General features: G+C 39.2%; 1 protein-coding gene across 4 annotated transcripts in view; it reads right to left on the bottom strand.

Annotated features, from left to right (window-relative positions):
* The window catches only part of A1CF (APOBEC1 complementation factor), a 101,743-nt gene that overhangs the window by 11,164 nt on the left and 73,406 nt on the right, over positions 1–17,173 (bottom strand). For 3 of the 4 annotated variants that reach the window (XM_072628927.1, XM_072628928.1, XM_072628930.1), the window contains 5 exons: positions 12,504–12,601; positions 10,077–10,350; positions 7,323–7,531; positions 2,528–2,664; positions 1,678–1,814 (listed from right to left, as the gene is read on the bottom strand). In XM_072628927.1, coding sequence (XP_072485028.1) covers positions 1,678–1,814; positions 2,528–2,664; positions 7,323–7,531; positions 10,077–10,350; positions 12,504–12,601 — 855 coding nt within the window. The remainder of the gene's footprint in view (positions 1–1,677; positions 1,815–2,527; positions 2,665–7,322; positions 7,532–10,076; positions 10,351–12,503; positions 12,602–17,173) is intronic. The other variant, XM_072628929.1, reaches the window with a different exon arrangement.

The following is a 17,173-nucleotide window of genomic DNA, read 5'->3' as shown; positions in this document are numbered from 1 at the left end:
GAAAACCAAACTTAAGGAATGCATCATGATGATAATCAAGGGGGAACTGGCTGGTCACATTACAAAAATAATAACTTAATATACATGTATAGCACTTCAAAATTTACAAAACATATTACATATATTATCTCATTGGATCTTCCCAACCTTCTGAAGTAAATATTGTTATTATCTTCCTTTTACAGAAGAGGAAACCAAGGCAGACACGTAAATAGTTTGCCCAGGACTGCACAGCTACTAAGTGCCTGAGGTAAGTGGTGAGCTTGGGTCTTACTAGCTGTGTGACCTTAGACAAGTTCCTAAATCTCTCTTGGTCTCAGTTTCCCCCTCTGTAAAAAGGGGATAATAAGAGCACCTACCTCCCAGGGTTGTTGCGAAGATAAAATGAGAATGGTACTTCACCATCTTAATGCACTATTGCTGGGCAGAGTCACGTGGGCAGAGACAACCTCCTCACTTGGCAGAGGAGGGACTTGCCCAAGGTCACGGAGGCAGTAAGCCACAGAAGTGGATGGCAAATCAGGGTTGCTGACCCCCAAATTCATCCTGCTTTCCCCTGGGCTACACAATCTCTGCTTTTTCCTTGAAAATAAATTGACAAAAATTGTATCTCTTTATAACTTTCAGAAATTCATCTAGAATGCCAAGTGAAATGGAATCATACTTTTTTTTGAGCTAGAGGGGCCCTTTGAAGTCCTTGTTTTAATATTTCTATATATGTTGTAATCTTGGGCTCTAGGATGGTGTAGTGGATATGACTAAGGACTGGACTAGGAGTTAGGAAGACCTGAATTCAGATCCTGTTGTTATTGACTTATTGGCTCTATGACCCTGAGCAAGTCACTCTCTGAGTCTCAGTTTCCTCATCTGTAAAAAGGAGATAATAATATCTGTAGCATTTAACTTATAGGTTTATTGGGAGGATGAAATGAGATAATATATGAGAAATAGATCTACAAACATGTATTTGAGTCCCATCTCAGACATTTCCTAGGCTATCTTCTCTAGGCTCCAGTTTCCTCCTCTGTAAGATGAAGGTGTTGGATTTAGTGACTTCTAAGGTCACTTCTGTCTCTAGAGCTAGGATCCCATGATTTCTCCTATAACATGCAAACTCCCTGAGAACTAGGGGTTCTTTCATTTGTTTTTGAATTCTTAGCACATCACAATTTGCCTGTCACATATCAGGCTCTGAATTGCTGGTTGACCAATGCAGTTCAGTTTTCCTCCTTCCATTGTACAGATGAGTAAATTGAGGTCTAAAGGGAAAGTGACAAGTCCATAGTAACACAACCAGTAAGTTGCAAAGAAACCCCCCCCTCCAAATTTTTAGTCTTGGTCCAGTCCTTTTTCCATGAGAAAATGTTGTTAATTTCCTTGGCAAACCCTTTTGTTCATGTGTGTGGCAAAGGTAAATTTATCATGAACATAGTGCAAATATATTTTCATGATTCTAAAAAGAATGGAATTTAACTCAAAAGAACCTCAATGATATTCTAGTCCAAACCTTTCATTTTACAGATGAGACAGCTGGGGGTCAGAGAGGGCAAGTCACTTGCCCCAAACCACCCAGCTAATAAGTTCTGGCTTGAAATCAGAAAGTTCAATTTTGTATCTAAGATGATTTAAAATGGAACTTTCTTGGTGGAGCACAAATTAGTGCCAGCTTTCACCTACCTGGAAAAGCAGCAGCAGCAGCTGGCAGAGCCTCAGTTCCCTCTACAGGAATGCCCAGGGTTTGAAGGGTGTATTCAGCTGCATATGTCTTGGCTTCATCAACAAAGGCACTAAGTTTGGGAGGAGTGAAGGGGTGACTGTAAAAAAGAAGTCATGTTAGATTTGGGACCATTTTCCACTTTTCTCAGATAAATGGATGTTGTTACTCACAGATTATTACTATAAGAAAGTGGGACAGTTTAGTAGAATTGTAGGATTCAAAACTGAAAGCTAGAAGAAACATGAAGCTACAGACTATTCACAATGTATGATGAAGATGATGATAATGGTGAAGATGCTCTTTTTTTTGGGGGGGGGGAGTCGGGTTTGAGCTCCTAGATATAATTTTTTTTTGCATACAAATCATCTTAATTCTATACTCTAAGGCTTGACTTCCAATGAAAAGTAAAGGGAAATGCTGACTTTAGAAACTGTCAGAAGTTAATGGCTATATGTATTCAACCCAAGACCTTTCCCAATCTCCCCATGCTCTTTCCTATCCCACAATGTCTTTATAATCACTTGATATGTGGTTTGTATTAGTTTACCTGGGCGTATATTGCTTCCACCCCCATCCCAGTGAAATGTAAGCTTCTTGAGGCAAAGGACTGTTTTGACTTTGTTTTCCTAACTCTAAACCCAGAAAAGTATCTGGCATATTAAATTGACAGGTATTTTTCAAATGCCTGTAGGAAGCCCCTGTCCTCAATAAATTTGTATTCTTTTGGGGGTTTAATAGATGCTTGTTGAATTGGATTGAGCAAAGAGAAACCACCACAAGTGAACAAGAAAAAATGGAAAAACTACCCACATTGCTGGGTTCTGGTTGGCAAGAGCTGGAATGGAGATTTTGTAAAGGAAAAGTTGTCTTTGGTCTTGGCCAATGGCTGAGTGCAGCTGGTATACTGGCTGCCCCCAGTTATTCTTCTGGCAGATTTCTTCTAAGACCTAGAAGAATAAAAATCATGACCTTTATTTTATGTGTTTTTTTAAACAAATGTTACACTTGAATTACTTCTCTGACTTTAAGAGTCTTATACTTCCATCTTCTGCATTCATGCTAATATAGGAAAGGCAGAAAATACCTCATGGTTTAATGACTCATAGACCTTGAGTTGAACTCAGTTGAAAATTCAACAACCATTAATTCATAAAGATGATTTTCCCACCACTTGCTCTAATATGTTTTCTGCATGGCTGTTAGTTGTTTACCTTTGTCCCAAGTACTGAAAATTGCTATTTCTAGCTTTAATCTCAATTTTGTTTGCATTCAGATTGCTGCTAGATTGACTTTTCTTTCCTGTGATCACCTTAATTTATGCATAGAACACAGGATGAAGATATACCTTCCTTTCAGTTCATTGGATCAGAGCCATCAAATGTCATCTTTGTGTAGAAAACCTAAGAAATGTGCTGCCAAGGGAAAAATTCCAAATGGGCAGTCCTGTATTATTTTATTTGATCCCTTTTATTTCTCTGACATATCATATTGACCATCTGTGGAATCCTCTGCTTTTTAGTCATTTCCTACACTTATTTTTTTCTAAATATCTTGCCTCCAGACTTACTGATTTAATTGTAATAACTGTCCCAGTCTTTTCTCCAGACTAGAGCCAATTTGGATGATGACCAGAGTCTAGGACAGACTACAGTAGACCATTGCCCATGCAGTAACATGTTTCTAGAAAAGCCCACAAGGTATAAGGGAGAGGCAAGAACTAAGAGTACAGGTGTATGAGAATAATCCTCCAAAGTACCAAGTCTCTAGAGGGATGTTATTTCAGTAACCTTTTTGGAATTATATCACAGAATCACTGAATTTTGGCAGTAGAAGGGACCTCAATGGTCAGCTAGTCCAGTCCAAATTTGAACTGGCATTATCTCTGTAACATATCTAGTGTTATACATAACATTATGCATAATGTTATATAGAATATGATATAATATAGAATATAATTATTTAACATATCACACAATCTTGGCTTGATCACCTCCAGTGAGGAAGTCTGTTCATTTGGGCGGCTCTTAACTGTAGGATGCTTTAAACCCTGAAATCAGCCTAAATTTACCTCTCCTCATCTTCTACCCATTATTTCTAGTTCTACCCTATAGGGCCTTCTACAACAAGACTCTTTTATGTAGAATCATAGAATTTGAATTGGAAGGGACTTTAATGGTGGTCTAGTCCAACCCATCAATAGAAGAGTCACCACTATAACATAACCAGAGAGTGATATCCAACTCTTTTTGAAAACTTCCTAGGAGGAGGAACCTTCCACCCTTCAACATTAATCCCTTCCACTTTGGATACTTGAGGATAACAATCATATCCCCACCTTAGTCTTCTCTTGTCCAGACTAAGCATCCCCAGTTTATTCAGCAGATTCTCATATAATATGATTTTGGTATCCTTCACTATATTATTGCTTTACCTCTAGGTACTTACTCTCGAGATTTTCAAGGTCCTTACTTTAATATGATCCAGAAGGGAACAGAACACTCCTGTACACTGCTCTGGATGTGGTCCTACACTGCATGAGATGTGGTCTCACTGGTGTTCCAGGCAACGCGGTCCCTGTCCTTCATACTCCAGGTGTGGTCCCACTGTGGCCCTAAAGTGCTCCAAATATGATTCATTCTAAGAACCATCTGGGTTCACATTTGGCTTTTCAGTTTGCTCCCTTTCTACATCCAGTTTGTGGGTGCCACATTCAGCTGCCACTCTGGGGTTATAACTAATATACCTTGAACATAATGAAAACTACCATGTTTGGGATAGAGTTTTCAACGGGAGCCATGACATCTCCTCTGAACTTGGGAGCATTGTTGATCAGAGACCTCCTGAATAAGCTAATGTTCTCCCCACAGCACAATTCTGAAGTCACTGAAATAGCCACGGGTAGCTTTTTCTCTATTAGGGGATATAAGGCCCATAGGCCAAGATCTGACCAAGTTGAAGTAAGCAAGTCTTTAACAAAAATTTTTTTCAATGCAGAAAAATCAATTTTTACTTGCATCCATCGCCTTTGAAAAAGAAAAACATAATTGTTGTAATAATATTGGTCAATTCTTAAACAGCGACATATAGTAATTGACATTTATACAGCAACTTAGGGGTTGTCCTTTATCTATATTGTCTTGATTTGATCCTCACAAAAACCCTGGGGAGGTAATATCATCACCCCCATTTTATAGATGGAGGACCAAGTCTTTCAGAGTTTGAGTGACTTTCCAAAGCCATAGATAGTAGATATTGGAGGCAAGATTCAAACTTAGATCTCCCTGACTGCTCTTCTGGTATTCTAGTGAGTAGATTAAACAGTCTCATAAGAGTACAGGGCAGTCTGAATTTTGCTGGACAGAATGCTAGAGTCTCAGAGTTAGAATGGGCCTCAATGGAATCCCATACTGGAAAAAAAGTGTCTCTTTGGTTAATTTGGAACTGAATCCAGTGTGTTTTATAAACTGACAAATGATAGTTCAATGTAGTGTGCCATCAGCAGGGACTTGGAACTGTGGCTACAGGTATTTATGGATTGGGTTTGATTTCTAGAGCTTCTAACTCAGTATCATCCTCTCTCAGGATTTCCCCTGGAGAACATTAGGATTTGTCTCAGGCTCATATCCTACAGAAAGGGTAAAGAAGGAGATGGTATGGGTAGTTGAGTGGTGCAGTAGATAGAGCACTGGACCTGAAGTCAGGAAGACCTGAGGTCAAATCCAACCTCAGACACTTCCTAGCTGTGTGAATCATGACAAGTCACTTAACCCTGTTTGTCTCAATTTCCTCATCTGTAAAATGACCTGGAAAAGGAAGTATATATACTTTGCTAAGAAAACTCCAAATGGGGTCACAAAGAGTTAGACGTGACTGAAAACTGCTGAATGATAGTAACAAGGTACAATGGAAGAATTTAAAGGTCCATTTATATGATGCTGGGTAAATAATTTTGCCTCTCTGTCTCAGTTTACTTATTAGTAAAATGAGAAAATTGGAGTGGATGACTAGTCTACTCCATACTTAGGCTGCTATGATCTATGATTCTTTAGCTCCCAAGCAAGTGGTTGTGCTTACAATCTATGAAATACAGGATAGGTTTTATTTCCTGCAGCTTGTACTTGTGCCAATATGCAGTCAAACCACAGTCCTCCTTCCACTCCCATGAGTCTCCACCTCTCCCTAAGAACATATTTGATGTCCAAGAAATGATGAAGAAATGTGGAAATAGTTCTATATGATACAGAACAAAGGAAAAGGAACGATGATGTACAGAGAAAAACAAAGCCAGTAACAAAATTTGAGGTACATTCATAGCGAAAAGATTAAGGGGAAGAAGACACTTGTAACTTCAATGCTATTGTGATTATTTTGGCAAGCTAGTTGATGAGGGAAATGCTGTGGATACCCATTTACCTAGATTTTTATCAAAGCTTTTGATAAAGTGTCTCATAGCATTCCTATGGAGAATGTGGAGAGATATGGATTAGACCGATATAGTTGGATTCTGGTGGGATAGATTTGGACTCAAAAAGTAGTTGACAATAGCTCAATGTCAACATGGTAGGAGGGTTCTCTTAGGGGACCTAGGGATTTGGGCTTGGTGCTATTCTCTTTAATATTTTGATCAGACTAGAATAAAGGCATAGATGGCATGCTCAAAAGTATTGCCAACAGCACAAAATTGAGAGGAAGAGTCAACACTGAATTCAGGATCCAAAAGCATCCTGTTAGTCAAGGGCCAGAATTAAACAAGGATAAAGTCTTACACTTGGGTTCAAAAAATAAACATCACAAATCCAAAATGGGGGAAGCCTGAGTAGACAGTTTCAAGATGATTTGAGGGTTTCAGCAGACTTAAGACCCACTATGAGTCAGAATAATGCTATCTTGGGGTGCCTTGAGAGAAAGAGCTTTGAGGAATAGGGAAATGATTGTTCCACTGTAATCTATCTTCATAAGACTTCATCTGAAGGATTGAGTTCAATATCGTGGTTTAAGGGAAACACTGGACAAGCTATAATGTCCAGGAGGGCAACCAGCATGGTGAAAGATGTTGAGTCCATGACACATGAGGAATAATTGAAGGAATTGGACAAATTTAGCTTGGCAAGAAGACTTAGGGGGAGATATAATGTCTTTCTTCAAGTATTTGAATGGCTACCATGAGAAGAAAAGATAGGCTTTCTTCTATTTGAACCAGGAGACACAGGTGGGAGATGTGAAGAAGCCAATTTAGATTGGATATTAGGAAAAGCTTAACAATTATAGCCACCCCAAAGTGGATTGGGCTCCCCAACTAGGTATTGGCTCCCTCTACCTGGAAGGTCTTCAATCAGAGGGTAGAAAACTACTTTCTGGTATGTTACTGGGGGAGGAATTTTCCTTTCATGTATTTGTTGGGGTCCCTTCCAAATCTTTAGTTCCATGATTCTATTCAAATTTATATCTAGTTGGCTTCCTTTGAACCAACTAAAATAGTTAAGAGGTTATAGGTTCCACATGCCTTTATTCTTTATTTTGCTTGGTTGTCTATGAAGTTAGTTATTCATTTTATTATTTAAGCATTTAAAGGAAACAGGACTTGGTGCTTTTTCCTACTACCTACCTGAGGAGCAAGTTTAATCCCTTGAGGCTTTAAGGTAACTGGATTCATGGGAGTGAGCTCCATCCCGGGTAAAATGTCGTAGAGTTTATCTTCTCCCCTCTTGTCTCCTTTGGCCTGATAGCCACGCCCCCGGCCTGGGTAGGCCAAATATCCACGACCGCCCAGTCCTCTAACTCCCGCAGCCCCTACAGGGACATTCATGTAAATTTCTAGGAATGTAAGAAGGTATTAAACTGAATCAAACCACCAGAAAATCACCCTGATTCTTACTGTAATGGAAAAGTTAGCCCCCATCACATTGATTATGACCCTGAAGATAGGACATGAGGTTGGATTCTAATGGAATGAAACTCAATGCAAAGTATAGTTCAGAAGAGAAAAATGAGTGACCTTTGAAGGACACCAGTACCATAGAGATTTGCCTTTAGTACCTATAGCAGGCTGAATCTCTGAGCTAGAAGTGACATTTTCAATTTTGGCTGGTAATTAACTTAGCTCTCAGAGAGATTTAGCCAGAGAGTAAGATGGTAGAATGGTTTATTAAGGCATCCCAATGCAGTATCACCACCCTGCTTATAATATTCTGTCTTGCCTTTGAACTCTCCTTTAGCAACAAAATCAAAGTCACTGCCAGCACATTAGGATACTGGTCTAGGAAGCAAACTGCTATTTTGGTTAAGTTCTCTGTATTTGCTTCTTGCTCTGTCAATGAAAGTTCAACTTTTCATTGAGTTCATGCATGGATTACTTTTGATTTTAGCTTTACTATTTTTGTGTGTGTGTGTGCTCCATATTGTTGATTTGATCTGCCACGGATGGCATAAAGGGATAGGAAAAATAATTACATCAATTACTCTTCCTTTAGTCAGCATCATTGGTTCCTAGTCATAAGACATAGATTTTTCCCCCCTTGCTTAAAGCATAGAACATTCCCACCTCCTTCCTCTTCCCCCATACACACATTACAACTGGTTCATTTTAAAGGTATGGAATTTTGATTATTCATTGACATGATTCTCCCCAGAAAAATGTAGAGGGCTGCTTCTGGAGACAGAGGAGGTCTTCAAGCAAAAGCTGAAAGACCACATGAGGCATACTGTAAAGGAGACTAAGGGGAGGGTGAGGGCTGAAGAGTATTTAGCTCTGGGATCCCTTTCCACTCTGAGATTGGGGTTGTATGCAATGTTTGATTGGGGGTGCAATTAAGTGTTCCTTAGTCACCTTCCTCTCTGCTCAAATGATCCAGAAGCTGGAAGTCTGCTTATGTGTGGTTTTTTCTCCCCTGCCTTCATTAGATATTTTATAACAGGAAATAGAAATTATCTAGCAGCCAGGCTGATTGTTTCCTTTTCTGATTGGAATTTAATCCCTTATTTTCTAATATCATTCAAAAACAAGTTAAGTTCCATATTCACATCCCCAGGAGAAGATGCAATCCATATTTCTAAATGGAGGGAAGATGAGAGTACCCGTTATATTAGGTGTTATCAAACTAATAACAACATGCTGTTCATTGACAAAGATGGTACTCCTAACCCACTACCGATAGAATGTGTATTCTGAATTGTTTCTCCATTAGTGGTGAGTGAATTATACTGAGTCTGTTTGGGTCATAGGATGCAGAGCAGGGAAGGAAGGATCTTCCTATTTGTATCCCTAACTCTTAGCATATTAGGCTCTTAATAAATGTTTACTGAATTGAAATGAATTGAGTCTAGTCCTAGGCCCTCATTTTTACAGAGGAGGAAACTGTAGCCAAGAGAGAGGAAGTGGCTTATCCAGGGGCCTGTGGGTAAGAACTAGCAGGGCTCTTCTGTGCTTTGTGGCACACATTTATTCCTCTGTCTCCCCTCTCAGCTACATACAGAGTTGGTCTTGATTATACCCTTGATCTTGCCATCCCTTTCAAGTGGAATGCCCCTAATATTCCACTTACATGATCATGAACTCTGAAATTCCTTTATTTGTTTGTAATCTATTGTCATTCCACCTGCCCCTCTGCCCTACAACCCCAGACCTTGTTCTTGGTCCTCGTTATGAACTCCAGTTCTTTCACCTCTAATCTTTCCCAGGCCTTCACTCCTGCACCAGTTATCCTCTCTTTCCTTTCCCCTCTTGACACTTTAGTGAAGCAATTCTACTTTACCCTGTCCTTTTCTGATTAGTACCTTGCCCCATTTCCCTATCATTTTATCTTGCCCTGCCAAGTCTCAACCTTAGATGATTCTTATCTGCAGGGCCAGGCAGAGTGTCCCATACCAATGAGCTCCTATCTCTATCTAGATACTCATAAAAATGGCTTATTAACATGGTGATGGGGGTTGGGGGGAAGGGAGTGAACCGTAATTGAGGTCTCTGGATGGTGTATCTATACCGATAAAATCACAGATGTTTTGAATAATGGTAACAATGACTACTGCTACTCTTAGGAATAGGGTCCAAACTGGGACTTGGGCTTTACATTGTGCATAACCAAATGACTCAGCTCAGAACAAATCATTTATCCATATTTAATTGACTCTCTACGTTTTCTCTCTGTAAATCTCTAGTGAAAATGTGAAATCGTTTACCAGTTGTAATGTGATTAAAAAAAAGATTCCTGGCTTAATATAGTGGATATAACATGATTTTTCTATGAACAATTTCCATTCTCTATAACTACAATATTCCCCATGTAATCATCTAAAGCTATTGCAAACAAATTATCTGAGATCTTTCGATGAATCTTTGACATTTCTAAATGGCAGATGTTACCTCTGATAGAAGGGGGCCGAATGATGGCTCTATTGCTGAGGTGTCCCTTGGCCACTGGAAAGTGGAGGTTTGGAATGGCTGCATAGGCCTGGGGGGCATAGAAGACAGGTGCTCCCAGATAGGTTGTGGCTGGGTCATAAACATGACCCAGTGAGTAAGTATATTCCCCTTGCAGGACAGTGCCCCGGCCACCTGTGCCTCGAGTGTATCTCACGTAACTGTCTTTATCCACTGGCTTGGCTAATGTCACTTCAATAGGAGAACCATCCAATACCTTTTATAATAAGAGAAAGAAAGGTAAAGTGAGGAACCGCAAAGGCAACCCAGTTCAGGTAATATCTGCCTCACCTGTTTTCTCTCACTTTCTAAGTTTATTAGGGCAAACACATTCTATGTCCCATGGTCTTACAAAATAGCTAAATCACCAGTGGGTGGAAGGTGGTGGGAACAACAAAATGGCACCGTGAGGGGCATGGTAAAAAATAGGTGTAACTTCCATAACAGGCCCAACCTTTGGGGACATGTCCCCAAAGGGGAGTTGAATAAGGAAATTGAATAAGGCTTGATTGAATAAGGGAAAAAAAATCAGTCCTCCCTGATACTCTTTGTATCTTACCTCCTGTCCCTGGATTCAGCTTGTAGCTGATTCCATATGCCTAATCAGTGTTCTGAGCCCATCCAACTCTGTCTATAATTCTGATTCTATCATCTCAACCCTTTGAATACAAAGTTGAGATCTGAAGAAATCCTGTACCAACCCAGACTATTGACTTTCCGTTCTGATTTGGACCCTACACATATCCCCTCAAGGATTCCTTATCTTTCTTACCCTGATGCTTGACAGAATCATAGGCAACCTAGGTGTTTCTCTGGGTGGGATATAGTATCCTATTCCAATGAAGACATACTCCTTTTTTCCTCTTCTTAGTACATTACCGCATTTTTCATGCAAACTAACCTTACAGGACATGGCCAGTCTGACAGTACACCAGCCCTGAAGGCAGTGCAAAATTAGCTTAAATTTAGGCTCTTTCTCTAACCCATGTTTGTATGGAGAATCATAAGTTCCTGTCCTAAGTGTGGGATCAACTGGGTTTCTCTACTCCTAGGCCCACTGCCTATGCAAGATAGATTTAACTCCATGACCAAATGATTGTTGACATATGACTGCAATGTAATGAAACTGTTTTCAGAAGCAGCATGTGGAAATCACCTTCATTACTTCTTGTTTGCCCCTTGAATGTAGGGATGACAGGGAGGAGAGAGGAAGAAAGTAAAAAAACAGGTAGTGGAATACAGTGGAAAATGTGCTAGTTTGGAAATCAGAGGCTCTGGGTTCAAATTCTGGCTCTGCTGCTTACTACCCTAGGTGATGTCAGGCAAGGAATTTAGCCCTATGGGGCATAGCTTCCTCATCCATCAAAAGAGGTGCTTGGAGGGTGAGGTGAATAGGAAGGGATCATATCTAAAAAAATAAAATTAAGGGGTGAGAGAGGAATATGTTGAGAGGAGAAAGGGAGAAATGGAATGGGGCAAATTATCTCTCATAGAAGAGGCAAGAAAAAACTTTTCCAATGGAGGGGAAAATGGAGGAGGTGAGAGGGAAAAAGTGAAGCTTATTCTCATCACATTTGGTTCAAGGAAGGAATGCACGCTCAATTTGGTGTGAAAATCTATCTTACGCTAAAGGAAAGTAGGGGAGAAGGGGATAAGCAGGGTGGGTAGGGGATGATGGAAGGGAGGGCAAATGGGAGGAGGGAGCAATCAGAAGTAAAAACTCTTGGGGAGGGACAAGGTCAAAAGAGAGAATAGAAGAAATGGAGGGCAGGAAATGTAGTCTTACACAACATGACTATTATGGAAGTCATTTGCAAAATTACACATATATAGCCTATATTGAATTGCTTGCCTTCTCAGTGGGGATGTGTGGGGGAGGGAGGAAGGAAGAGAAGTTGGCACTCAAAGTTTTAGGAACAAATGTTGAGAATTGTTTTTGTGTACAACTGGGAAATAAGAAATACAGGTAATGGTGTATAGAAATTTATCTTGTCCTACAAGACAAGAGAGAAGATGGGGAAAAGGCAAGGGAGGGGTGTTAGAAGGGAGTGCACATTGGTGGAAGGGGCTATCAGAATGCAAGGCGTTTTGGGGTGGGAGGAGGGGAAAGATGGGGAGAAAATTTGGAACTCAAAATTTTGTGGAAATGAATGTTGAAAACTTCAAATGAAAAAAATTTAAAAAAGAGGTACTTGGGCTAGATAGCTTTGAAGTCTCTCCCAACTCTAATTCTACCTGTGAAACTCTGACATTATGAAGCTAAATGTTCACATCAAACTCTTATATTGGACTTTGGTGGTCATTACACAGTGCAGGTATCTCTTCCCCCTATATATGGAAGCCACTCATTGGCTCATGTTCCTGTAGTACCTTTCCATTTAAAGCCTTCATGGCGTTCACCGCATCTTCACGGTTATTGAAGTGCACAAAAGCATAGTCACGGATTTTCTTCACTCGCTCCACAGAACCTACAACGAATGAGGGAAAATGAAGCTCTTACCAGAAGTCATGCCAGGCTGACTGCACATGCCGGCTTCTCTGGCTACCTGAACAGCAGAAGAATATTGAGGTCATGTAGTCCAACTCCCTCATTTTAAAATGTGTTTATTTAAAAATTCTTATATTGACAGATACCAAATCAAATGGCATCCATATGCATTATAGTCCAGTAGGAGAGGATTGTATGTGAATCGCAAAACTCTGTTACATAGATCTTATGTTTCATTTTATATGTACAATAAATACAGCATGGCTTTCTTTCTGTTCTCTTTCCTTTTGGGAAAGGGGCAAGAGGGGCAAATCCTTACCCCGCTGCTCTCTGCCCTCCCTCCCAAAATGAAAAAATTCTTCTAAAATATTGATAGTATATCTATGATATATAGACCACGTATATTATTGATAATGTATGTAGTATTGCTATATATACTATTGATGTATAGTGTATGTGTATATATACATATATGTATATGCATATGTATATAATGTATCTATCTATCTATCTATCTATCTACATACTATTGATATTGAATATTGAGGTCCTTCAGAGGTGTGTTAGTGATGGCTGCTATAACAAAATGGATGGACCACCAGTTCCGATTTCTTTCTACAATGAATACTACACACATACACACACACACAAATATATACAGTATATATGTATATGTCTACATATATACATGTGTACATATTTTTATATATGACATAGCCATCATGGGAATTTGTGTTACTTATCAATATTAAAAAAATTTAATATAAAAATTCATACATGTATATAATATATTTCCGTATATGTATCTATACGATGCACATATATTTACACAGGTGCACATGTACATATATGTATATGTGTACATATATTTCTTATGCTGTAACTTGAGTCCCTCACGTGTTTGCAAGGAAATGAGGAGTATGCTTCATAATTCATACTCTAGAAATGTAGTTGGTTATTTTACTGATAAGCACTCAAGTCTTTCAAAGTTTTTTTGCACATTATTCTATATAATTTTTCTCATGGTTCTGTTCCTCACTTCACTATATGTTTATTCAGGTTTTTCCCAGATTTCTCATTCTTTTAATCATTCCTGATGATATATTAATATTCTATTACACCCATATGCCGTATATAGGTAGATTATCCAACTTGCCTAAGATTTCACAGGTAACACACAGAGCAGGTTTAACCTGGGCCATCTCCCTCCAAATCTAGCCCTCTTTCAATTGCCCCATGTTTTGGCTTCCAGTTGTCTTTTCAGGAATACTTTAGTTGAAAAAAATAAAACACACCTGTGTATCCAGGTGAGAATTAGGCAAGTAAAGGTCATATCTGGAGAACCACCAAAAAAAGGAAGCCTGTGGAGCTCTGCTTGGCATAGGGTTCTATTTCCAGCCTATTTCCCTATAATGATGACAACTTGTCTCAGGAGGAGACTTTGGCAACATTTTTACAGTGCTGTGGTCAGAGGGTGATGGAATTTTAGATGTCTGTTAGGCCCTGGCAATTGAAAATAAAGTTGGAAGTTTCTCCAATCTGTCCTTGCAGCTCATTTTCTTCTTAGACTTTAAGAGAAGTGAGACTCTAGTGGAGTTGAAAGTGGCTCCTTAATAGGACATCCTGGTGCTTTGGTATCTTCTCTCTGTAGGCCATACTTCTCCTTCCATGAAGACTTTCACTACCCTCCATCAGCTCTTTTCTATTTATTCTCTTCTGAGCATGAAAATGAGTAAGTATGATGGGCGTCATTAGGGAGCTTAGGAGGCTAGGTAACAAATTAAGGGGCCTATGCACAGCATCAGCCCAAAGGGAAAGTGATCTTGGGAGAGAAAGGTGGATGGTTTTTCATTATTCGTTTCAATAATGAGATCTAGACAAAGCCTTAGCTTACCACAATGGTCTGGGAAGAAATGCTGATGAATGTCGGGTCTTGAAATCTCTTTAAAAAATTTCATCTGTAATTGTTATTCTAAGCATCACTTGCTCCTGGTGGGTTGTATGACAGCCAAGAACAGAGAAGGAAAGTGGCTCAATTCACATAGATACACAGGAATGTATATGTTTAATTATGACTATTATTATTGATATCTAAGTATGTGTTTATGTAAATATATATGTGTGTGTATGTATGCTTATATATGTATTATACACATATGTATTATACATATATACACATGCGCACACATACACATATGTATATTTATATATGTGCATATATGTATATACACATATACATGTATACATATACACACACATATATCCATACCTAATTGTAACCTTCTGGTGGGGAGGGGAGAGAAAAGGGGAAAAAAGAACAAGGGAAAAAGTACACAGCAGAGGATAAAAGAAACCTTACAAGGAAGCAAAGAAAAGACGAACAGCTCTCAACACATTGCTTGGTATTTATTATACAGACTTTCTTGAAATGGAAATGTATTGCTGTATATTTCAAATCTCCTCTCACATTGTGCTGTGCACATGGCAATGCTTTATTTCTTTTCTCATTTTGTATTGTTTTAATTTTAATATTTAAGCTAGTTTTTTTTCTTATTTTGTATTTAAGTTAAAAAAGAAAGAAAGAAAATCATTCATGCCACCAAAGACAAGCCAAATTCTGAGTCAACAGTATAACCCCAGAGCAGGTAACATTCCTCCCTCCTCTCAGTGGAGAGGTGATGGACTATGGGGGCAGAATGGTGCCAACAATGCCAGAAGTGATTGCTGTATTAATTGTTTTTGTATGTTTGTTTTGTCTATTTTGTTACATGGGAAGGTTCAATTCTGAATGAACAGATGGTAGCATCACAGATGTAGAGCTGGAAGGGACATTAGAGGCCCCAAATCCAACCCCCTTATTTTACAGACAAGGAAACTGAGGCACAAAGAGATTAAGTAACTTGCCCAGGGTAGTGGAGAGTAGGGAGGAGAAACAATATCTAGAAAAAACTGTGTTATAAATACAAGAGGATCAATTAAAAATACTCTGAGTGCTCTTAACTAGCTGCCCCCAATCTGAACCAGGACTCTGTGAAAATTGTCAGCTGTTGTTATAGAACTACTTGTGGGCATTTTGGAGACACCTAACAACTGCAAAATCAAGTCATAGCAAACCAACTGTCATTTTAATAGTACTTCGTGATTGGTAAATTGTCTTATTGTGGTACAGTGGATAGAACACTGGATCTGGAGTCAGGAAGACCTGAATTCAAATCTGACCTCAGATACTTGCTAGCTGGGTGACCCTGGGTAAGTCACTTTACCTGTTTGCCTCAGCTTTCTCATCTATAAAATGAGCTGGAGAAGGAAATGGCAAACCACTCCGGTATCTCTGCCAAGAAATTCCACCCCCGCCAAAAAGGGGTTATGAAGAATCAGACATGACTGAAGTTGACTAAACAACAACAGAAAGTATTTTATGGGAACTGTCTTATTTGATCCTCATAACATGTGTGGGAGGCCAGGGTCACGATCAATATCATTTCCCTCATTTTCTAGGCAAGGAAACTGAGACTCAGAAAATATACTTGACTTGCTCAGGGTCACAGAACAAGTAAGAGTCTGAGTTAGGACTTTAACCTGGGTCTTTCCTGGCTCTGAGTCCAGTGCTCTGTTCACAGGAGCATGGTGCCTTTTAAATGGATGACCAATGGTTTTGCAACATCCTGGGAAAACTGAAACCCTTTGACTTCCAATGGAAGACAGTCATTCCTAGTTTTGGGATTAAAGGAATTGACCAGGTACACATGGAAGCTTCACCTGGGCAGGTGGGAGCTATTAATAATTTAGAAGAGGAGAAAAGAATTCAGGGTGATCTTGAAAAATTAGAGAAATAATTCACCTAGATGAATTTACACCAAACAGTGAGCTATGGGGCCCAAAGCCAAGAGTCTACATACAGGCTGAGAAAACACCCATGAGGCCTGAGTATGGTAGAGGAAGACCTGGCTTCTAGTGGAATACACATTACATGTGATTAACAGAATAGTGTTCTTATAATTTAAGACTTATGGATGAATGAACATTATATCAAACTAGTCTTTTTTTATGATACTTCGTGTTTCTTATACTTCACACACTAATTCATAGGATCATAGATTTAGAGGTAGAGTGTTAAAAGAGCTGCTTTTGTGGTTGAAACAAAGATTATCATGAAATTAATAGAGGATAAGTGATGAGAGGCAGTCAGGTGGCACAGTGGATAGAACACTGGGCTTGGAATCAGGAAGAGTCATCTTCATGAATTCAAATTTGACCCCTGACAATTATTAGCTGTGTGATCCTGGGCAAGTCACTTCACCTTGTTTGCATCAGTTTCTTCATCTATAAAGTGAGCTGGAGAAGGAAATGTCAAACCACTCCAGTATCTTTACCAAGAAAACTCCAAATAAGGTCACAAAGAATTGGTCATGACTGAAAGGACCCAACAACAAAGATATGAAAATAATATAATTAATGGAATATCAAATAGGTTTTAAAGGGAAAGGAAACTACTTGGAATTTTTTTTTTGTGGATGAAGATGACTTTTAAAATTCAAGTAATTAAGATGTA

This window comes from Notamacropus eugenii, chromosome 1 (genome assembly GCF_028372415.1).
Source record: "Notamacropus eugenii isolate mMacEug1 chromosome 1, mMacEug1.pri_v2, whole genome shotgun sequence".
NCBI lineage: Eukaryota > Metazoa > Chordata > Mammalia > Diprotodontia > Macropodidae > Notamacropus > Notamacropus eugenii.
The sequence above is the reverse complement of the archived record's forward strand: the minus strand, read 5'-3'. Positions and strand labels throughout refer to the sequence as shown.